This window comes from Mastigoproctus giganteus, chromosome 5, assembly GCF_048544385.1.
Source record: "Mastigoproctus giganteus isolate SK-2022 chromosome 5, ASM4854438v1, whole genome shotgun sequence".
Classification (NCBI taxonomy): domain Eukaryota; kingdom Metazoa; phylum Arthropoda; class Arachnida; order Uropygi; family Thelyphonidae; genus Mastigoproctus; species Mastigoproctus giganteus.
Window position 1 is genome coordinate 57,663,332 of NC_143579.1, and position 24,117 is coordinate 57,687,448.

Consider the following 24,117-nt stretch of genomic DNA (forward strand, 5'->3'; position numbering starts at 1 on the left):
TTGTATCCTACATCATGTTCCAATCCTCTTTAAATGTGTAAGTTTTTGTTTTTTTATTATTTATTTTTATTTTTTTTATTATTTTTAATTAAAATTATTTTAATTTTAAATTTATTTTTTTCATCTGACAAATATGTAGACTGACTACAAAATACACATGATTTGCTGACACAGTACATTCTCCTGCTCTACCTTGCCTTTATGCAAATACTAAACAAACAACAGAATGACATAAGGTACAGTAGACTCTAGCTTTTCCGGGATAGATGGTAAAAAACAAATCCCGGATAATCGATTTCCCGGTTAATCCAAAAATACAGAAGTCCCTAACATTCATAAGAGTTATGTTCCAGGACTTCTTACTTCGTTGAGTTTTACGTGACTCGGGAATGACTAATAACATATTGCTGCTATATTATTATTGACAAATCTGAATTCAGCACGATACTTGTTAATGTTTGACCATTTTTAAAGCACTTTTCTGTTTGTGTAATCTATTATAAATGGGTTGTAAACTAGATCTTATTGCATTTGCGATAATTCTGATAGCTGGAATGCTGTTGGTTTTTACATTATTATGGTGAAGTGAGTGTCCCCTTCACTGAATTCTACAGTCTTAAAAAAAAAAAAAACAGAAATAATTGTAAGAATCTTCTCTTCTTTCCTACTTTTTTGCTTGTTACTCCGATCTCATTTGTGCGTGCCATGATCGTCGTTATTGATTGTGTTTTTTTTTTTTTGTTGTTGTTTTAAATTTTACAATCCTGAAAAAAAAAAATAAATAAATAAATTGAGTGAAAACAAATTTACGTAAATCCATAGTTGCGTAAGTCGGGGTCTTACTAGATCGAAAAAATGTTCAGCAACCTACGTAGAAAATATGGCGATGGATAAAAAAAACTTACCACATACTACTCGTGTGTCCAATATGATTCTTCCCTTTATTTTTTACAACGTCACGTATGGTTTGGTCACCAACATTTATAATGGTTCAGTAGAGATTTAATGGATGCACCGTTTTCAAACTTTTGAATAATTTCAAATCTTTGTTTAAACTGAAAGCGCAATTCTTTTGTGTTTCTCCATCATTTTCACGATTTCTAAACAAAAAAAAAATTTACTATAAAAAAAACAAATAACGAAACAAAATTTGTCTTTTTGCCGTGCGATGGAACACAACAATCGACGCGATGCACTAAAACAAACTAAAAAAAAAAAAATTTTTTTTTTGAGCAGTGGGTGTAAAGACAGCGGGATTGCAAGATAATAGGTGCACTAACCTTCCAATGACTACTTATAACGCCAGTTCTTGTCGCTTATTTAGGACTTGCAAAATATCTTTTTATACCTATTCTATTTATTGAATTTTATGATTTCTGTTTTTTTTTGTTTTTTTTTTTAATTTGGAGTCTTGACGTGTCCCAGTTAATCCGATCCCGATAAATCAAGAGTCTGCTGTACTAGACAGAATTAATGCATAGAGGCCTATGATATATTCACCAAATAGTGTTTTCATTGTGCCTTTAATTTTGAAGAAGTTAAATTATTTAGTTTAATTGTTTAATCTCTTTTCATTCCAGTAATGAGGTTTAAGTGTGAAGAGTATTGTGTACTTTTTCAGTGAGGATAGTCAGTATGACCCCTGTTTTTGTTCGTTTGGACTTGGAACTGTTTTTCTGGTGCCCATTAGTTTAGCTGTGATTGGTAGTACAGATACAGCACTTTCTTTCGTAAGTAATGACATCAAAAACCGTACTAAGCAACAGCAATAACTAGACAGATAATGTGTAAGTGCGCAAAAACAATCAGAATTCTTAATCACTTCCACTGCACAAGCATAAAGATTTGATTGATTGATTTGGTAGTTGTTGGCGCATCGGCTTCTGTGGCCATATTGCACCTCCCAAGGTTTTTGCAGTACTTTGATCCAAGCCCGAGGCGGGAATCGAACCCGCGACCTTTGGGTTGCTGGGCAGGTACTTTACCCACTCGGCTAGCCCGGTCGGCCCACAAGCATAAAGCTCACAAGACATGAGCTGATACACCATAATGAGCATCGGCAAACTGTTGTCTTTTCTTGGATCTTAGGCCACAGTGAAATAAGCATGCAGATGCTGCTGCAAAGAATTTGTCCAGCAAAGCCTCAGTAAATGATCTAGTCCTATATCCTGATTATAAATACAACATACAGAAAATATGTATGGAACAGTGGACACTTCTGTGGAAAATGCAAACAAATAATAAGCTGTTTCAATTCAAACCTGAACCACAGTTATTGGGCCTCTAGCTTTCATAAAATAGAAAAAAGTAATCGTACTGAGAACCTGACTTGGTCATACTCACCTCGCCCATCTTTCTGCTCATAGGAAATGGTCCTCTGCAGTTTATGCACTGCTCATAGACACTCACAGCAAAACATGTACTCATTGAATAGCATTGTTTAACAATGCCCGATGAACTTCCTTTCAAATCAAAGAATTTTTGTCACTCAACCCATCATAGGTAACAATGCAAATCTGTCTGCATTTTTTTTTTTTATATTTGAGACAAACTGAAACGTATGACTGTTTCTAACTGCTCCCCATGCACTTTTCATATGTAATATCAATGACTTTGGGAGGCATAATATGGCCCTAGTAGCCCTTGTGACAAACGCTTTATATCAACAACATTGTCAGCACATGCATAAACTATGACAAGGCAAAAAATGAGTAACAAAAATCCATGGTGCTGATTACTGTAAACTTTTACATATTAGTAAAAATTTGATTGGGACTTCATAAAAGAATAACATTACATGAATTGTGATGATCATAATAAGCAGCGTGCACTGTATATCTTTTACCACTGAGCTGAAGTGTCTGAATAATTTTGGTGGGTGAATGTAATAAATAGTATTACAAGAATGCAAATCAGCATCAGATTCTAATGATATTTATAATCCATAGGTATTTCCCTACTGTTTGCAGTGCTTTCATTCACAGCATTTATTACAATTTTTGGAAGTCTTGTAGAAAGCCACTTTGAAGAACTTAAGTAAGTACCTTGTTTTGTTATACTGACTTGTACATTTTTATAATTCTTAAAAATATTTAATTTTTAGATCACTATATGTGCAAGAAATAAAGTGAACCCACTACACCATCATGGAAGTGTAGTGAAAGTGGCGAATATCTCTATTGGTATTGTTTTATACCAGAAGATGGTAAATGATCAGTCATGGTGCACACAAATAAAAATATAATTATTGGAGAACACTAATGCCAGAAATGTTACTTGTTTGACAGTTAAAAGTTTATTTCAAATTTATTTACCTATCTAATATATTTTTTTGTAATAAAAAAATTATAAAAGGTCTACAACCAGGATAAAGTTTTTAATTGAACTAATTAAAAATAGATACACTTGTAAAAATATTGATGGGTTAATCTTTGAGAGCTTTATAAGTAGCTCACATGATAGAAAAGGTTGTTGACGCCCTGGTGTATACTGTAATGTGTGACTATTTGCATTATTGAACTTATATGCTTTGGTTTCTGCTTGCAACATCATGTATATTACTATTGGAATAGCATCCAGCATAAGAATATGGCTAGAGGTAAAGCATTTCTGTTATTATGAGACAGAAGCAAAGATGAATTTAGAGCAGGGGTCCCCAAACTACAGCCTGTTGAAGAATTTTATCCAGACCACGATATTTCAATTAGATCTTAAAAATTGTTTACATTAGATCACAATAAAAATTTATGAAAAATACATTTTACAGATTATCTTAACATTTGTCGGTTGATTAATAGTGTTGACACCTCTGTGTGTCAGCGTAGTGTGTTAGATATTAATTCTTTTATTTCCACTCAAAGCTATTCTTTGAAACATCATTAAAATAATCTGTTAATCTTGACCCTGTCATTAAATAGCATTAGGTGTTAGAGACAGTAATTAGGGATTTCCTAATCCCTTGCCAGCCTGCACACCAACCCTGTTCAGAGTATGGGAACAAAGGTCACCCTAGGCTTCCATTACAGAAGAATCCCAGATCCAGGATAAATACATGACACTATCCTATTGTTTAATGGAGTTAATCCCTCTGCTATCAATTAACTGCTGGCAGCCTGTATGCGCATAAAGTTTCTGGTAGCATCGATCGGTAAGAGGAGGCTGTCGGCAGGTATGAATTTAATCTTTGTATTACCTTAGATTTCCTGTTTTCTTTTGCAACAGCAATTCAAAACTTTAATGCTTTAGAATCGTAATTTGCCAATTGTAATGTTGGTAATTGTAACTGTAATATCCTAAAATATTCAAATTTGTAACCTTTTCTGTTCTCGCCACAGCATGGTCTGATGGGTATCAGTAAGATACATGAATCCTCACCTTATTAAACTATATTATAATATTAAAAAAATTGCAATCGAATTGATTTAGATTATAATCAAAATTGAAACAATTGGAACTGTCAGATCTCAAATGGGTGTTGGAACCTTGCCTTTTTAACAGATATATGTGAACACCTGAATTTTCTTAATATGAAACTACAAGGACGAGACAAACTTGTCAATGAATTGTATTATAATGTCAAAGCATTTGAAACAAAACTGGAGTTATTTAAAAGTCAACTACTTCGGAATAATTTTTTTACATTTTCCATGTTGCGATAATTTATCTAAAAATATGCCTAGTTGTAATTTTCCCACTGAAAATTTTGTTTAAAATGTTACTTTCTTGCAGTAAAATTATGCAAATAGATTATCTGATTTTAAAAATAATTCTGAAGTGTGGTTGAACTTTTTGAGAATTTGCAATTAGTTGGTAGATCTTCATCTAATAATGCATGGAATACAATATTTAAAAATGAAAATCTAATTTGATTTTATTCAACATTATCTGAGTCAGATTATCCAAAAATTAAAAATTTTGCAAAAAAGGTTACATCAGTTTTGGAAGTACATAGTATTAATAATGGCCACATGGTGCAAGGAAGCCCATGGCTTATGCTGCACCAGCCAAAAAAAATAATAATAATAAAATAACAGAAATACATTAAATAAAATAATTAGAATAAAAACAAATTAATAAGAAAAAAATTTTAAAAAATAATAAAAATTAAGAGAAAAGGAAATGGACAACCTATGCATTTCCTTCCTCCCTTAGTAATTATCCAGCTGACCTTTGAATTTCTCCAGACTGTCAGCCTGTACCACCCATGTAGGTAACTTATTCCAGTAATTTATAACTTGCTGGCTAAAATAAAACTTCCTGCAATCCAGTCTAAACAACTCCCCCGTAACTTGAATTTATGGCCCCTTGTTCTAGAATCATTTATAACTGAAAATTTTGTCCTTATTCATTTTGCTTATGCCTCTCAGAGCCTTAAACATCTCAATCAAGTCTCCTCTAAGGCGCCTAGTTTCCATGCTCTGAAACCCACATATTCGAAGTCTTTCTTCATATGGATGCCCTTTTGCCGATCTCACCATGCGAGTTACCCGTCTTTGGACCCTTTCAAGAAGAACGTCTTTCTTTAGGTGCGGGCTCCATACTTGGATACAGTATTTCAAGTGTGGTCTAACAATAGCCTTATATAATGGGATTATGACGTCCTTATCTCGCTTATCTACTAGCGATTGTTTAATAGGACATGATGGGCTCTTTGCAACCTGCCTACAATGCTCGGAAAACTTCATATTTGACCATGTCGTAATACCCAAGTCCCATTCCCCCACTACCGGCTTTAGTTCAACTCCACCAAGTGTATAAGTTATTTTGTGGTTACTGTTCCCCAGGTGCAATACCTTACACCTTGCTGGATTAAAGCATAGCTGCTATTTTTCTGACCATCTCTGAAGTCTATCTAGGTCATTTTGAAGAATGATTGATTGCTTAAGTAGAGTAGTTAATGATTGCTTGGCAGCAACCATTAACTACTCTACCAATCTTTACATCATTTGCAAATTTAGACATCAAACCCTCTATCCCTTCATCAATGTCATTTGTGAAAATCAAAAACAACAATGGACATAATACTGATCCTTGGGGAACCCCACTTCTTATATCAACCCAATCATAGGAATAATCATTTATCACAACCCTCTGCCTCCTGCCCTGAAGCCACCCTTCTATCCATCTAAGAATTTTCCCTGTGATTCCAACCTGTTCCAGCTTATAAAGTAATGCTCATGTGGGACTGAGTCAAATGCTTTGCTGAAATCCAAATAAAAATGTTGAAATTAAGTCCAGCTTTTGAGTGACCCTGTCAAAATAGCTAACCAGATTAGTTAAACATGATTTTCCCTTTTCAAAAGCATGCTGAGTATCCTTCAGAATTCCATTTCTATCTAAGTGATACTGCATTCCACTCTTGTTCATAGTCTCCATGATTTTCTGTACTGCTGAAGTTAGACTAACCGGCCAGTAATTTCCCGCTTCACTCTTAGAACTGTCCTTGTGTATTGGAGATACATTGGCACTTTTCCATTTCAACGGAATCACTCCCAAGTATAGTGATGCTCTCATAATTAGCCTCTGTGGTTCAATGCACTCACTTCCTAGCTCCCTTAAAATTATAGGGTAAAGGCCTATCAACCCAATGAGCCTTGCTGTCCTGTAGGCTCAAGTTTTTTTCATTAAATAAACATGTGAAATTTCAACAGCATTAATTACATTTTTTTTTTTCAACTTCACTCCCAGAATTTCTCAAGTTTTTCTTCTGTAAATATCGATGCAAAGTAACTGTTGAGTCCATCTGCAACTTCAGCCTGGGTATCTAATACTATCCCTCGTCCATTACATAACGGTCCGATCTGGTTTGCCCTTCTCTTCTTTGCATTTATATATGTGAAGAATTCCTTATCATCCCCCTTTGCTCTCTTTGCCAGTGATTTCTCATAATCTGCCTTTGCCAGTCTTACCTTTTCAGTGGCATTATTACAGATCAATTTGTAGCTGTTATAGGCTTCAGCACTTTTTATTGCTCTGTAACTTTTCCATGCCATCTTTTTCTGCTCAACTTGGAACCCTTCTCGTGGAGTATTTTTTTTAATGGTATATACGCATTCAAGGCATCTGTGATTAATGTTTTAAAGGTTCAGTTGATGATTCAATTGTATTTGCTCTCTGAGATATCTACCCAGTTAAGAGGGCCATGGAGCTTCTTAAGGCATTGAATTTCATTTTCTGAAATTATAATCCATTCCTTTGCCTTTAACTACTGCTACCTCTCTCTTCATCGTCCACCTTAGAACTCAGTGATCACTTCCTGCTACTGGTTCCTGTACTGTCAGCCCTATTATGTCATCTGGTTCATGGGTGATGATAAGGTCTAGTGTATTCTTTTCCCTAACACTTTCCCTGACATGATGATACAAATAACAATCATCTAGTTGATTTAAAAATTTTGTCCCCCATGTGGAGTTTCCTTTCCATTTGCTCCAATCAATTTCTTTTTTTTATGAAAACCCCAAACACGAGAGGTATTAGAACCTATAGTACTTAGTACCGTGCTTAGTTTGGAGGTTGAGATGACAAGAGAAGATATTTGTTGACATTAGACTGTAATTTTCAGGAAAGACGAAGGAAGGTTGTTTCAGAAAATGGCAGTTGAATGAATAGACTAGGAAGATGAAAAGTTGGTTCTGTGAGCTTGAAGTCGGACAGTAAATGGATGTTGGCTTGTGGCAGCATGTGTTCGGACTGTTTTTAAAGATCGGGAATTATAGAAGCTGGTGCTATTGAGGCAGAGTTAGGTGGGTTGGAAAACTGCTAGCTTGGGAGGATACACAGACTGAATAGATTAACAGTAGCCACTGGCAGAGGTGAAAGTGATTCTTCCACTGCTTCTATTGAAATGCATTTGAGCAGCAGCCTGGAAATCAAGGCAATGGGGATTTCCAGGACTGCTGGGAGTCATAGTGGAACAAGTAAATACATGGTCTGTGTTAAGGTAACTAAGAGTAGAAACAGGTGTATGTATACTTGTGTGTACACCAGTGCTAGGAGTATAGTTAATAAATTCGGTGAGCTTGAAGTGCAAGTCAACACACATCAAAGGCAGATATTGTTGGGATATCAGAGATGTGGTGTCACACTGACATAAGCAGTGCAGAATTGGAATTTAGGGAGTACAATGACGTCCCGTTAAGAAGAACAGGAACGGAGGGGTTATGCTGTTAGTTAAGAAACGCATAAAATCTAAGGAAATGCATCCAACTGATGTTGGTGGACAATGCAATGTTGAGTCTGTTTGGTGTGACCTAAGCACTGGGAAAGAAAAAATGAGAGTAGGTGTGTGTTATAGGCCTAATGAAACTGATGAGTATAATGAGCAGTTGTGCAGAGAAATAGTGGGCCAGTAAATCAGTGTCTTATGGGGAATTTTAATTTTCCAGAGATTGACTGGAATTTGTGGGTTGGTCATTTGCACGCTAGCAAGACTTTTCGGGATTTATTGGATGATTGTTTTCTGCAGCAGCATGTGTGGGAGGCAACTAGAGGGAGTACTACTCTTGATCTGATTATCAGTAGTGATTCTTCATGCATTAAGAATCTGCAAATAAAGGAACCACTAGGTGGCAGTGATCACAGTGTGCTGAAGTGGGATTTACTCAAAGAGGTAACTACCATCAGGGGTGAAGGGAAGGATTTTTGCTTTCGTAATGGTGGCTATGGTGGTCTGAGACAGTATTTAAATTCTATACGGTGGGACCAAATGATGTTACCAACAACAAATTTAAAATGGGAAGCATTCAAAGAAAGATTCGTGAAAGCTACTAGGCTTTTCCTACCAACTAAGAAATATTGTTCAAGATTTAGGCCTAAATGGGGGTCAGATGAACTCCTTAGACATGTGGCAGAGAAGAAAAATGCCTGGGATACATATAAATTAACGGGTGACACAAACCTATGATAGATATAAGCTGTTCTGTAACCAAGTCACAACGGAGGTTAGGCAGGCAAAGGCAGATTACAAGACATCTTCGGCAAAGGATGCAAAGAAAAACAGCAAAGAGTTCTTTACTTATGTAAACTCTAGAAGGAAGGGGATGAATCAGATTGGTCCACTTGATATTGATGGTTCAACTGTTGATGATCCTGCTCAGGTAGCTAACAAACTAAATGAATATTTTGCATCTACATACACACATGAGGAGTTATTCAGGGTGGGGAATGCCAAAGGTGTATTAAACTCTGGCATTAAGTGAGAGTAATAACTGAGAGTAAAGTGGAGGAGAAATTGTTGAAGATAAACATAAGAAAGGCACCTGGGGTGGATGGGATCTATCCAGTTATATTAAAGGAGGCAGCAAAGGAAGTAAGCAAACCCTTAGCCATAATCATGACAGCTTTCTTGGACTCAGGAGAGGTACCCATGGACTGGAAATGTGAAAATTGTGACCCCAATCCACAAGGATTAAAGGGAGACACAGGTAATTACAGACCTGTTAGTTTAACTTCTGTTCCAGGGAAATTAATGGAGTCACTGGTTAAAGAAACATTGCAGGATCATCTAGAGAAGGCTTCAGTTATAGCTTGGACACAGCATGGGTTTGTTAAGGGAAAGTCTTGTCTGACCAGTTTGATTGGATACTATGATGTAGTTGCAAAGAATAATTTTGATATCATATATTTCAATCTTAGAAAGGCTTTTGATACTGTTGCACATGGAAGACTGCTGCACAAATTGGAGCAGTGTGGCATTGGAGGCAAATTGCTGCTATGGATAAAGGGATGGTTGAGTGGCAGAAGACCGAGAGTGGTAATTAATGGACACTGCTCTTCATAGACTAATGTTATTAGTGGAGTTCCTCAGGTTCAGTGTTGGGTCTATTTTTGTTTTCTGTATTCATTAATGATATTGATAATGGTATATCATTAATGATGGTATATCAGGCTTAATGTCCAATTTTGCAGACGATACGAAGGTTGGCAGGGTTGTTAAGGACACTAATGACAGTACGCTGCTGTAACAGGATCTAGAAAAGTTGAGTAGATGGGCTGAGAGGTGGCAACTGAAGTTTAACATTGACAAATGTAAAGTACTGCATATGGGAAGAAGCTATCAGTTGTGTGGTGCTGCACTGACAGGTAGAGTGAAAAGGACCTGGGGTAATTGTGCAAGCAAGTATGAAGTTTTCTTAGCAATGCAGACAGTCTGCAAGAGTAGCTCATGGTATCTTGTCAATGATATACAGGAATTTTTCTAGCAGGGATAAGGAGGTGATTATCCCCTTGTATAAGGCAGTGGTCAGGCCACACCTTGAGTACTGTATACAGGTCTGGAGGCCTCATTTTAAGAAGGATGTAGAGCTGTTGGAACGAGTACAGAGAAGGGCAACAAGATTAGTGAATGGAACAAAGGGTTGCTCTTATGAAAAAGGCTTAAGTTTTGCAAATTTCTGTCTGGAGACTAAGCACCTGCGAGGTGATCTGATTGAGGTGTATAAAGCCTTGAATGGTGTGAGCATGCTCAATGCTGATGGGACTCTTCCTTTAGAAAGAAATTATTTTAGAAAGAGTAGAAGTAATTGCAATGGAATGATAATTGAATGGGAGGGATTTGTCACCCTTTTTAGGAATGGTTGGATATGAGCAAATTTCCAAGCAGAAGGGAAAAACACCTTGGAATAAGAAAGTGAAAAAAAGGTGTCAAAGAACAGGAGTATTTTCAGGACACAGGTTTTGAGAACAAGTATAGAAATAACATCAGGACCTGGAGCTTTCTTAGAATCAAGATTCATCAAAATCCTTCTGACATCTTTTTGGCAGAAGACCACAGGAGGCATTGAACGGAGCATGGTGGGAGGTATTTAACCGAGATCATTAATACATGAGTTGGAAGAAAAATGGGATGCTAGCAAGTCAGCTTTATCTTTGGCTGAAATGACAACAGAACCATCTGGTTTTGACAGAGGTGGGAGCAGAGATGGGCATAAGTTTCAGCCAATAGCTTTGGCAAGAGACCAGAATGCTTGGCTGCCATTAGGGCAAGAATCAAGTTTGTTATTTTTAAAAATGTCTTATAAATTGACCAGCATAAAATAGTTTGCATTTTTTTTTGCAAGAAGATAGCTCACTTTAAATGACGTTACAGATATTGGTTTAGGTTGTAAATTAGGTGTCACAAAGAAATTTTGTTGTGCAAATAATCTGGATGGAAGTTCTTTTAATTTATTTTTTCTAAGGTCATTATTACGCGGGAAATCCGATTGGTGTTTACCATGGAGTGTGTTGAAGAGGAGTTCTAAATTTCCTTTTTTTGGGTATAGCCACGGAAGCATTTCAAATCAAACAACATTTTTTCTTTTATCATTACAAGAAAGTATTCTAATTCCCACTCTTGATGAAAATGATACATTTTATTCTTTTTTGTAGTATTCATTTTAAATCAAAGGGTATTGAATTAAAGTAAGTACTGTCCTGTTATTAATATTAAGTAAGCTAAATAAGAATTTGACATGTACACTATGCTCTCCACAATGTAACTAAATTTTTGAATTTTTACAAAAGAAGCTTAGCAGCTGTGCGGCAACAAGAGTAGTCACGTGGTTCAACAGATTTGTAATAAGTGTATGCAGCGAGGTGCATAATAATAATATTTAGATTTTGTTTTTTAATATATTTAAAATTCGTCCTGATCATTTAAAATTAAACCAGAAATAAACTTGTCAGTCTGTATGCCTTGGTCTTTTGACCTTCAGATTAACCAGGTTCTACTGTAATAAGTAGTATAAGTACATTACCTTAATACCTTTCTATATAAAAATATATATTCTCACTCCTTTTTTTATCTGCATGATAAAAAGTACACACACACACACACACACATATATATATATATATGAAGTTAGAAATATTATACCATCCTTAAAATTATTAATAGCATTTAGTATCACATATAAAAATTTTCTTTGTAACAATAATGTTTACACAAGTTTACCTTTTAGGGAGGCATTGCCATTTTTTGTTTTACTCTTGGATCTTTCAAAGGCTAGTCTGTTGGCACAGTTTGCTCTCAGCTCATCTAAACAGGTAAATTAACAATTTGTAGCTCTTGCTGATGAAATTTAACTTTTTAGTGTCATGTAATACTACTAATTCTGTTATATCAGCTTCATTGGGTGTATTAAGCAGGTTTTTTACTATTTTAATTTCATTACATAAAATATACATAGAATATTAATTGGCATAAAAAAGCTAGCTTTAGCAAAAAGACCTTGAGTGTTGGAAATAAGTGATATCGAAAATAAACATTACTACAACCAACGAAATGATAAAAGTTGATAAAGAGGCACATTGCTCCAAAAGCTACTTGGGATATATTTGTTTTAATGCTTTTGATATATTTAGTATATTTTGGTATTTATTTGTACCTAGTATTTTAACAGTCTCTGTATTTTTCTTTTATTAAATTTTTATTTCTTAATTCTCACTGTATTTTTAATCAAGTTTTATTCTAACATTTTGTCAGTTGTAGCAATATTTATTTCTGGTAGAACAAGCTATCTGTCACTCATTTTATATATACATCTCTAATTTGCAAGGCTTTCATCTAGACTCAGTTCTCCATTTTTCATTAATCCAGCAAGAGTTTTCTGTAAAGAAGTTTTCTTCAAGTAGTCTCATAAATCTTTTATTTATGAGATGAAAGTTGTTACCTGATTTGATTTTGGGTTTTTTTTTTTTTTTTTTGTGAAATTGGGTTTAAGTTGGCTTACCTTCACCTATGTTAGAAAATGTTGACAACTTAAAAGTTCACATTATCTTAATAGTATCTGCCAGAAGTGTAAACAGAATATAGTAACAGTGGTTTTGAAAAGTAAATAATCTTTATTATATACAAGCCTATATAAAATTTGATTCGGTGCATATAGCATGGGTTTACATTCAGATTGAAGAGACATAATATGAGTGATTAGATTCTAAATAAAGGTCTGGTTGGGTTAGATTTAAGTTATACTATATTTAATCCTTTTGATGAGCACAAATGTATGCAAGCTGTGGCAGTCAAGTTCCCAGGCTGGTGCAGTAAAAAGAACACAAAGTGTGAAGGAGCTTAAAAATATATTTATTCTTATTTGGAGTAATCACCACCTGATTGAATGCACTTAATGTTATTCTAAAACTTTCCGAAAACAGTCAGTGAAGGCATCCAAAGTGATATTCAGTTTAATAGTTATATTTTTCTTAATCCTCAACATTCTGAAATCCCTTTCCTTTGAGAGCAGTATTCACCTTGGGAAAGAGATAGAAGTCCACTGGTGCTGGATCAGGAGAGTAGGGTGGATGGTTGATTTGTATAAAGTCAGTTGTCAGAAATGTCTTCACAAGAAATGTGGATTGGGCAGGGGCATTGTCATGTAAAAAGAACAAGCTGCCTTTCCCAAAATTGTGGCGTCACCTGGGAAATGCACTTCAATAGTGGTTGAAGCACCTGTACATAGAATGCAGCATTGACTCTCTCTCTCTTTTGGGTACAAATTCCTTGTGAATCACCATTTGTTGAAAAACATGATCAGTATCATCTTGATCCTGGACTTCCTCAAACAAAAATTTTTGGGCCTTGGTTATGATTTTGAAGCCCACTGTATGCTGTGATCCTTTGTCTCTGGGTCCTACTGAAACATCCAAACAATCTTCTCCATTGATAATACAATTGAAGAAAATAGGATTGTCTTGAAAAGTTTGGATAAAGCCTTTGCATGATGACACTCTTTGTTGCTTCTGCTCTTGCTCTCTCATCACCTTTTTAGGTGATGCTTTACAATTTAAAAAGATATTAGCAACTTGGGTAGAACTGTGGATGATAGTATTTGTCTTTGAGTTGAATCTAAATTGGTTCAACTCGGATGTAAGGTCAAATATTTAGTCTTCAGTGAAAGCAGTAAGATCCCTGCAGTCAAAATGAAGTGCAGTAAAGCATACAAATATCATTTTCATATAGCTGATTATCTGTTCTGCTGAGTATGTAGGGGACAGTAATGGCAATAAATAATATGCCAGAGAGGAAACACCCCTTTGTGCGATGTCTGCCATAATTTTCCTTGATGGTCCTTGAATGTTTATAAATAATAGAGAAAGACCTTGGGCATTAGGATTAGACATATTAATAATATATTACTTCCACTGACTTGACTGTTTATTAAAACAACAGACTAATTACATGGATGTTAAAATGGTAAAATATCTACAATTAAAATTTAGAATATGTACAATTAAGAACATAAAATAGTAGACCACAATTAAGATGCACAATAAAATATACCTTACAAACAAAATGTATACAATTAAAAGCAATAAATGTAAGATAACATAAAATGAATCGCACGACAAGAAGCTTTCAAGGTGACGAGCCTCTTTCTTAACTTAGACAAGATCAACAACAGTGAACATAATATACTATAGAGAGTAAACCTGTGCATTTGTAAATAGCCAACTGTGAATCAGTTACAGCGAATGGGGGTAGGGAATAATTACATGAGACATTCATCAGACCCTCTGAGTACATTGCTGTGCCTGTTACTTGTATTATTGATTTGCTGTCTCTTATGAAGACAAGGGCCTCTGTAATTGGGTGCATATGCGTTCCAGCATTACAATTCATGGTGGGACCCACTGCCGCTTTATAAAGTGCCTCCCACTGCAACAGTGGTAATATTTGTAGGAATGCATCTACTAATCCTATGCAATTTGTCCTTCATTTTATTGATAAAGAACTCAACTGTGATCAGCAAGAGATTCTGGCTTTGGGTATGAATTTTGCTGAGGCTACGGAAACCATCAATAACTCAGCTGGCTATGAGAGTTGAAACTGCACTTGCCCGTGTATGGGGGGGGGAACTGCAATTGAAATGCTTTGTGGTTGCTTCTGTTTTACAACACGTCTGTCTAGTAGCTTCTAATCTATCCTGTTTACAGAGGACTGCTCTCAGTTCTTTGGATTTGGAATGGGATCTCGTAATTTTGCCAGTAACAAAGGATTATGCATCATTGTCCTAAATAAAGTGGATTATGTGCAAAAAGTTTTGAAATTGTTACAGGATCTACAGGTTTATGAACCTGTTGATAGCCCATATACCAAAATATTGAAACAGTTAGAATCCCAGGTGAATGGACTTCTGTATTCCTGGTATTTAGAAAAGAAAATTAGAAAGGCTGTTCAGTGGAAACTTCATTCATCAGGCTGACAGCATTCAAGATTCTTCCCAAAGAATCTTGATAGCTTCCCAAAGATCCATAAGCCAGACATTCTATTGTTTCTTGTTGTGGTACCCCGACATATGAATTCCCTAAATATTTAGCTAATTTATTTGCGCCACTTCTTGGTACCATAGAATATACTGTTAGTCGTGGTACCCATTTTTTGAGGTTATTAGAGGGTGAGGTCTTGGTTTCCTTGTTCATATCCATTTTAGTTCACTCTGCTATTACTTTTGCTAAGTGGTTGTTGGACAGATTCCACATTTGGGAGCAGGACTTCGCTCACATATTGATATATGTCAGGACTTAAATATCTGTTTATTGAACTGCAAATCTTTATACAAACAGATTCAGGGTACTGCTATGGGTGCTCCAGTTAGTGACTCCTAGCAAATATTACTATAGATGCTCTTGTGGGCCTTCTGGTTTCCATCGGACTCTGGTGTAGGTATGTTGATGATGTCTTTGCTGTAGTTTCTTGTGGATTGGAGGCACTGCTCATACGATATCTTAATTCCTTGTCTTTGTTTGTTACATTTATGATGGAAATGGAAGAGAGCAATGCTCTACCATTCTTGGATGTTTTGGTCTGACGTGTAGGTTGTCGTTTAGTTACTTCGGTTTATCGAAAACCCACGTGTCGGGGACAGTTCATAGATTATAAATCTGCATGCATCCTAGGGCATCTACACAGTACAGCTAGAGCATTGTTCAACTGTGCACACTTGCATTGTGACTCTGCTGTTGATAGGGAAGCTGAGTTTGTTAGGGTCAGATTGTATTTGTCTAAATGTGGTTATCCTCCTCCTCATGTTCTGTATAAATTTCAGCTACAGGATGATAAGTTTATTTCCTATCAAGATAAATCACTTATTGCTATGGCTTACCTTCCCCACTATCCAGTTGTTTCTGCACATATTGCCAGGGTGTTGCATTACTATCATATTGGTTGTGTGCAATTTCATGATTCTATATAGACTATGATTCTGTACAGTCTATTTTGCCTAGGGTGAAATACTCTTCCTAAATTACATTTATGATGGAAATGGAAGAGAGCAATGCTCTACCATCATGTGAAATTGGTATGTCATATTAATTGCCCATATTGTGAGGTTTGCTTATTGTTAAGTCTAAACATACTGTGTGATGGGGTATCTGAGCATATCTGCCAGACTGATTTTGATGACTCAGCAGTTGCTGAACATTATTGGGGCAAGCAGCATTTTAATTGTAACCCCAATCTAATATTGAGATATTGGATTATGTTCAAGACTCATGCCATCTCATATGGTGGAAGGACCTCCATGTACTGGTAGCAGGTCCCACCATGAATTGTAATGCTGGAACTTGCATGCAGCTTATTATGGAGGCCATTCTCTCTCACCACAATGAGAGATGGTAAATCAGTAATACAAGTAACAGACACCACAGTGTACTCCCAGGGTCTGATGAATGAATGTTCTCATGCTATCATTTCATCCCCCCCATTTGCTGTAACCAGTTGATAGTTGGCATATTTACATATGAGTAGGTTTTCTTTCTATAGTGCAAGATCAACGACAGTGTTCACTGTCGTTGATCTCGTCTAAGTTGAGAAAAAGACTTGCCGCCTTGACCTTGAAAGCTTCATGTCGTGCAATTTATTTTATGTTACATTAATGAATTGCATTAGTTACATTATTTCAGTTTTTAAGGTATATTTTATTGCAATTCTTAATTGTAATCTACTATTTTATGTTCTTAATTGTACATATTTTCAGTTTTAATTGTAGATAATTTACCATTTTAACATCTGTGTAATTAGTCTGTTTTAATAAACTGTCGAATTTATAAATTTATTTATTTATTCTGTAGGTAGCTGAGGCCAGAAGTTCTTTTTTTTTTTTTACAAATTTCATTGTGGCTGATATGCACATTGAATTTTTAATGTGCATCCAGGTTTTAGTGTCAGTCACAATGGGATGTTAATTTTTTGTGGCAGTGTGCAGGCTCCAATCAAAACCTTACTTGTAGCTGAACATGCTGATTACTGGATCACTGCCAAGTCTAATAATAAGAACACATACTATACTATAATCTCATCCAGAAGGCTGAGACATGATCAAACATTGCTTCAGGGTCCACATAAGTGATTGCAAGTTCTTATTTGTTTTACAATTCCCACACAGTGTTAGAGCAAGATTAACATTCGCTTGAAAATCAAATTTGTAACCGTCAGTTGGCCGGGGATGCCATGGTGAATTTATTGGTGACCTCCGTAGCATGATTTGATTTGTCATTGGCAGAAATGCCTTCTCCATTAATTTTAGTAAGCTAAATCTAAATGAATTGATTTGGTATATTAGCTAGTTGATTCTGGAATATATTTGTTCCATTGGTGGGGGATAATGCTGAGTGGGATTTGGTTAAGTATTGATAAATGAGCTGGGTTTTTTTTTTTTTTTTTTTTTTTTGTAACCAGCCTGATCCTTTTACTAATCTGCTGGAATTTTCAAATTGCAACTATAAATTTCTTGCTACTACTCAAGATTTAACTGAACCAGAAAGATCTGTGGGAAGCTCTAAGGTCAATGATAAAGTCACTCACAGATCCAAACAAAAGCAATTGTGTTTTTTTTTTTTTTTTTTTGTTCCCGATGTAAGGAATGTACCAGTCCCAAATTAACAAGTTAAAACTTAGTTCATTATTAGATGAAGAAATGACTGGATTGCCCTAGGGAACAAACTGGGAACTCTTTAGAGACTTCAGTATCTAGTAACTTGCCAAAAGTGATATGCCTTCAATGACAGCTCCAGAGCAGAATAGTCTAATACTTACTACTCTATTTCAAGAGGATTTAATTTTGTTTAGAGATTCTATTTTCAGGGAAATGAGTAACATTTTTTTGCAATAAGGATAAATGGACTAACCAGAGTGTCTGCTGGGAGCAACAATTGATGATGATGTTACCAACAGACAGTCAGATTTTAAGGAGAGTAAAGTGAGTATTATTAATCATATGGGGACTAAAGATATTAAATGCACATGAACTGATCATATGTCAGATAAATATAGGACTATGGAATGCTAAAAAACACTACAAGTTGATCAGAATGTATATATGCTGAAATCCACAAGACTTAACTTGAGACTTAAGGAAATCTGCCAAAGCTTTTGTTGGGAGGGGCCGATTTTTATCAGCATGTTCTACCCTAGTAGGTAGAAGGAATCTGTTTTGTAGAAAAGGAATATAATTTGAACAAAGGTAGTGCAAAGGTTTGGGGATATAAGAGTATATAGACACACCCATTTATCTTATAATATTGGTCAACATATACTTGCACAAACATTAAGGATTCTTGTCTGTGGTTGCAAAAACCAGTATTAGCAAAATGTGCTGAGAATAGTAATGTTTCAGGCAAACAGGAGAACTGAAGGAAACTGCTACTTGGGGGGAGGGGGCAGGGATATATATATACATACCCATTTATCTTATAATATGGGTCAAAGTAATGCTTGCACACACACACACACACACACACACACACACACACACATGAAGAGTTCTTGTCTGTGGCCACAAAATCCACATTGGCAAAATGTGACAATGGTAATGTTTCAAGCAAAGGAAGCTAATGCTAGGAAATAACTTAAATAATTTTTGGGTGTGTCAGGATAGTAAATTATACAAGTATGCTTAGTGTTAACTGTGTCTTATAGGAGTGTTGTCAATAAAATGAGTGAATTTGAAGTCTGGTTAGGACAACTAATAATATTTATAGGAGTGTTGTCAATAAAGGTATTTAAGCTTGAATTGTGAGGATTTGTCTGCCTGTTCTGGCAGTGATAAAGCATTTGTTGGCTGCAGTCAGCTGATTCTTGGTACCTTAATAGTTGCCCTGAATAATGAATAAGGATGTTAAGTGTCAGAAGACATTTTTAGCTGTCAGAGTATCATGTCACAAGGCTTTGTTGGTTAGGAAAGTGGGCGATATTACCTATCCATTGTCTGAGATCCAGGCATTCTGTTTGTAGGGTGCTGTCATGTAGAATGGTTCCCTTTGTGCTTGGTTACATTAGTCTTGGTAGCTATTGAGTTGAACACTGCTCTAGCCCATGAGAATTCAATTCAGATTTGGACTACAGAAAATTTTCATTACTTGTGAAGAACTTGTTTATGATTTAATTTTTCTTCAGTGCAAATGACACCCTGATGATCTTGGTAGCAGTGTATCTTGTAAGGATCTTGATCCAGCTTGTCAAGAATAATTTCACAAGCAAGGTTACATTGTTTTAGCACTTGCTTAGGAATAACAAATGCTACTTTGAATCAGTTTCAGGACAATGAGGTATGTTATTGAATTATTTTTTCCCCCCAACCTTTGTTCTGGTTTTTATCTTTGTCTGATTTTTGTAGTTTTACAGATTCTTTTTTGTGTGAAAAAAGAACAAAAAAAAAAAAAAGGCTAATTGGATTAACACTCGAGAAACTTCTGTGGCAGCTTATTTTGAATGACAGAGGTGATATTGGATGAAGAATTTTTAAAAACTTGTGGTATCTGTGAACAATGTGATATGATATTAGAAACAGAATTTCTCAGACAAAAATCATTTGAAGCATTAGAACAGATCAACTTTTGTAGCACTTAAATAAGGCATTTTGCATTTTTGCAGTTAGTTTCTTTGTGCTCAATAGTTTTTAGTTGAACTTTTAATAGAGAGACCAGACTTTAAAATATTAAGGGTTTGTTAGTGAGTTGGGGGAGGGGTCTGTCACATCCCTGCCCATTGGAGGGTTAATATTGATGATAATATTTTCATTAACTTATTTTTTTTTTATTGCACTTAATAAAAATTGTGTGATCTCTTTTTAAGATTGGAGTAGGTATACTATAATTTCCTACATTTACCATTTAGGAAGAAGTGAGAAAGAACATTGCTGAAGGAATGGCAATTATTGGACCAACAATAACTTTGGATACACTTGTTGAAACACTGGTTATTGGAATGGGCATGCTTTCAGGTTAGTGTCTCAATACTTTGTAGTCATAAACAGTTATTAACCTTATAAGTATTATTCTGTGCTATTTGACTTTAAAGGGTTAACAATATATTACTAGGATCTTCAGGAAAAGACACTCCAGTTGTAATATTCAAAAACTATGTGGTATAGAAATGTAATGTACAACATATGTAGAGTGCTACGTGACAAATTTGAAGAGATTTGTGTGATTGGCTTCCTTTAAAATGTGACTATGTGGAAATGGTTATTGCAGGGACACATTCAAAAGAATTGCAGGGAGCCATCCATTTTTTGGGCTTCAGACAAGAAACCAAGAGAAGTCCACAAAGAAATTACGGATCGCTGCTGCTTTGCCATACACAGTATGGCAAAGCAGCAGTGGTGTCTGCAAAAAATGTTAGTATGTTTTGATTACTTAAGGGAAAAGCAACTTGCATGTTTAAACATAGCTTAGTTGCCTGCAAAATTCAGTCACTGCTGTTAATTTTGCTCAAGATGAATGTATCATTAAAGAAAGCTGTATAAATATAAAAGACAATAGCTGTTTTGCTAATGTCTTTGTCATTTAAAAGATTTGTGTGAAAAGCAAGAAAAAGCTTTTAATTTGATTTCACAGAACATACTGCACTGTTAATGTGCAAATATTTTGTCCAACTCGACTGGCATTTGAGGAATGCTGTAAGAAGAAAAACAAACCCAATTTCTTAATGATAGAATCATCTTCTATGACAGTGCACAACTATGCACAATATGCAGTCAATAGCTAATTAGATGGAATAGATTTGATGGAACATCTTACAGCATTCCCTATATGGTCCTGATTTATCATTTTCAGATTTCTGTTTTTTTCCTCACCTTAAGCACCTCTTTCAGGAAAGATTTTCACTTGCAGGGAATGAAACATTCCTGCAAGGCACCTCTGTAGCCAGGTGAGCAGGAGCAGCAGTGCATAGCACACGCTTCTTGATTAGACTGGGGTTCGAGCCTGTGACCACCAAATACGGAGCATGTGGAAAGGTCATAGAATGACCACCGCATATCCCCGGAGCAATATGGCCTTAGTTACTAATGCTCCTAAAAAAAACCAAATAACAAACATTCCTGCAACAATGTTTGAAAAATCTCACGAAACATTGGAATAAATGTTTGTATGTTAGTGGGTTTATTTTAAGAAAAGACATCGTCTAAATGTCTATGTCTATTTTATAACTACATAATTTGTTTTCCGTCTCTCTGCTTTCCATTGTCTCTTGTTCTTTTGTCCTTTAGTTGTAAATCAAACATGTTTCTTGTTCATCCTCTTGACATCTGAACCATCTCAAACGGAACCTTTCAATCCTACTCTGGAGCTTTTCTCTTCAATTATCTCCCTGATCTCACCATTTAACCTCAGGGGCTCACATCTGGTTAGTATGGGCTTGGCAAACCCAGGGTCCTGAGCTGGATATCATCATTCTTCTCTTTCTTGGCGATTTCCTCTCTCTCTCTCTCTCTCTCTCTCAGGGTAACTCGGGATTATTATTATTTTTTTTTTTTTGCAGCATATGCCTCAGTCTTCCTTACACCTTATGGCTACTAATAATAATTCTTGATTTTTATCACATCTTGTCTTATCATTCTGGCTATGCTCCTCGCAAACCTCATTTCTGTCTCCTGCATTCATATTTCATCCTCTTTCCTCATAGTCAAATTTGATTACAGATGAGTTATATTGTAACTCATGTGAGCTGTTCAAGGCTTGTTCAAAAGGTGTCGGGGAAGAAGGTACCCATACTTTGTCAGTTCTGGAGTCACTAGATGAATATCAGCATGAGACAACCAAGCGATCCACTGATTGAGTACAGATCCATGACTACTCCACAAATTTAAAAACATTGAGGTGCCAAACATGGGTTGTACACACAGTCATTATTAACAGATGACTGATGGAAGTTGAACTGTGTTACAGTAAACTCTTTACAATTTATCACTTCAAAATCTGACATTTAAAAAAAAACACCTTTTTATATATTAAGAAAGGTATTAATTAAATATTAAGAAAGGTACTGAACTGCATAGATAATGCAGTAGTCTTAATTCTCACCTATAAAAAATTGCCCTGGCATTGCACTTCTTTCAAATTTCAAACATATGGCCTTGGCAAAAGGTTAATTGGTCATTTAATTAAAAGATGAGACCCATGACAACCTGTTTCAGGACCAACTAAACCCTCATCAGATAGTAAGTGGGAATGGGTGGACAAATCAGTTGTAAAGTTGTTCTGTGTGAGCTGCCATGTGATATACAGAATCAGAAATTTTCGAAGTTGTAACATAGCTAAAGCTGTTTTCTTTTAGTGTTTTGACAAGGTTAGATGATTTAAAGTAGTATTACTAGGGCAACTTGTACAAAGTAAAGTTTGTTCTGCTGTGAAAATTAAAACCACTGCATTATCAATGAAGTTTAAATCCTGCTGGCCACAAAAACAGATAAAAGGACAGGGTAGTCCTCCAAAATAAAAAAAATCTTAATTTCCCTAAGACTGTATAGGTTTAGCTCTATAACTTTGTATTTCTCTCTTTTAGTGCCATCTCGTATTCAGTAAACTTGTAACTCAGCATGAACTGCCTTTACAAATTGTAGTTACATGGCTGCTTGTAAAGTGCTTGTATGAGCTAGTGACCAGTTTGATGTCACTTTAGAACAACTTATATCAAAGAGATTGAAAGTGCCCGATGTGGGTACAGCTGTAAAAATGTATGATTTGTTAAACCTCTAGTTAATCTCTTCCGTAAACAGTGGATGACTAAACCAAGGAGAAAAATAACAGGCAGCTGTGTCACTAAACTGGCTTCCCTGTAATCACTTGTTGTTTTTCTCTCTTCTATATTTATAATGGCAACAAAAATGAAACTTAGTGATTATTGGAAAAATTGATCAAATTTCTCCACAGTATACAGTATTAAAAGCAAAATGTTGTGTAAACTGATAAAGATTATCTTATAATAATTATTTCTTAACCCTCTGACAGTTGTGCAAATTTCCTTCTAACAGATTCACCTTGGGATAAGATATTCCATTTTTATAACCTTAATTGGCATGAAAAAATTTAAATCTGTACTTTTTTGATGCTACCCTTTATTTTCAATTTATTATGAATACAATTGTGAATAAACAATTTTTTTATTAAAAGTATACATTTTTAATTTTTTTTTCAAATGGAAAAAAATAATTCATTTTTTGCCACACTTTAGATAAGTTTTCACATGTTAAAAAATGCCTGCATTTGTCCATTTCAGTGAGCAAAACTAGAAAGAAACTAAAATTAAATAAAATGCATGCTGCAGTGAATGGTTTGCCACCAAGAAATGTAAACAACATCTGAAGCCAGAAAGCACCTCCATTGGGAAATGCATGAATCATGCATGACTGTAGCATACATCAGTAATTGGATGGAAAAGATGCTGGCAATTTAAAATTTTTGTTTTTCAACATGAGATAATTATGTATGAATAGGCTTAATTAAAAACACTTCTTTAATTTTTTTATGGCAAAATTTCTTCAAAAACAAAAAGTAGATCGATTGGAAACAAAATAATTGAGTAATTCATAAATTTCCATTGATGTCATTCATATAGATTTTATTTAAATAAAAAAGGCTCTGGTATATTTTATGGGGGGGGTAAATATTTTAATATTTACCATTGTAAATACACTCAGTTGTTAGTGTTAATATTCATTGAAATGTTTCTCCAAAACATCACCAATACTAGGTGTGCCTCTGTAAAATCCAGAAAATTTAAAATTCTGGCACCTCTTAATCCTTGACCATGCTGGAAAGTTTAAAAGAAGGTGCTTTAGTGTTATTGATACTAAATCATAAGACCTAAAAGTGGAAGTTGCAGAGAATAGGGATAGTCACCCTTGCATTCCTGGTACACGT

General features: G+C 35.3%; 1 protein-coding gene across 2 annotated transcripts in view; it reads left to right on the forward strand.

Moving 5' to 3' along the window:
* The window catches only part of Hmgcr (HMG coenzyme A reductase), a 183,699-nt gene that overhangs the window by 90,023 nt on the left and 69,559 nt on the right, over positions 1–24,117 (forward strand). For both annotated transcript variants that reach the window (XM_090373218.1, XM_090373217.1), the window contains exons 4-6: positions 2,949–3,036; positions 11,940–12,024; positions 20,090–20,195. In XM_090373218.1, the coding sequence (XP_090229344.1) occupies positions 2,949–3,036; positions 11,940–12,024; positions 20,090–20,195 (279 nt within the window). The remainder of the gene's footprint in view (positions 1–2,948; positions 3,037–11,939; positions 12,025–20,089; positions 20,196–24,117) is intronic.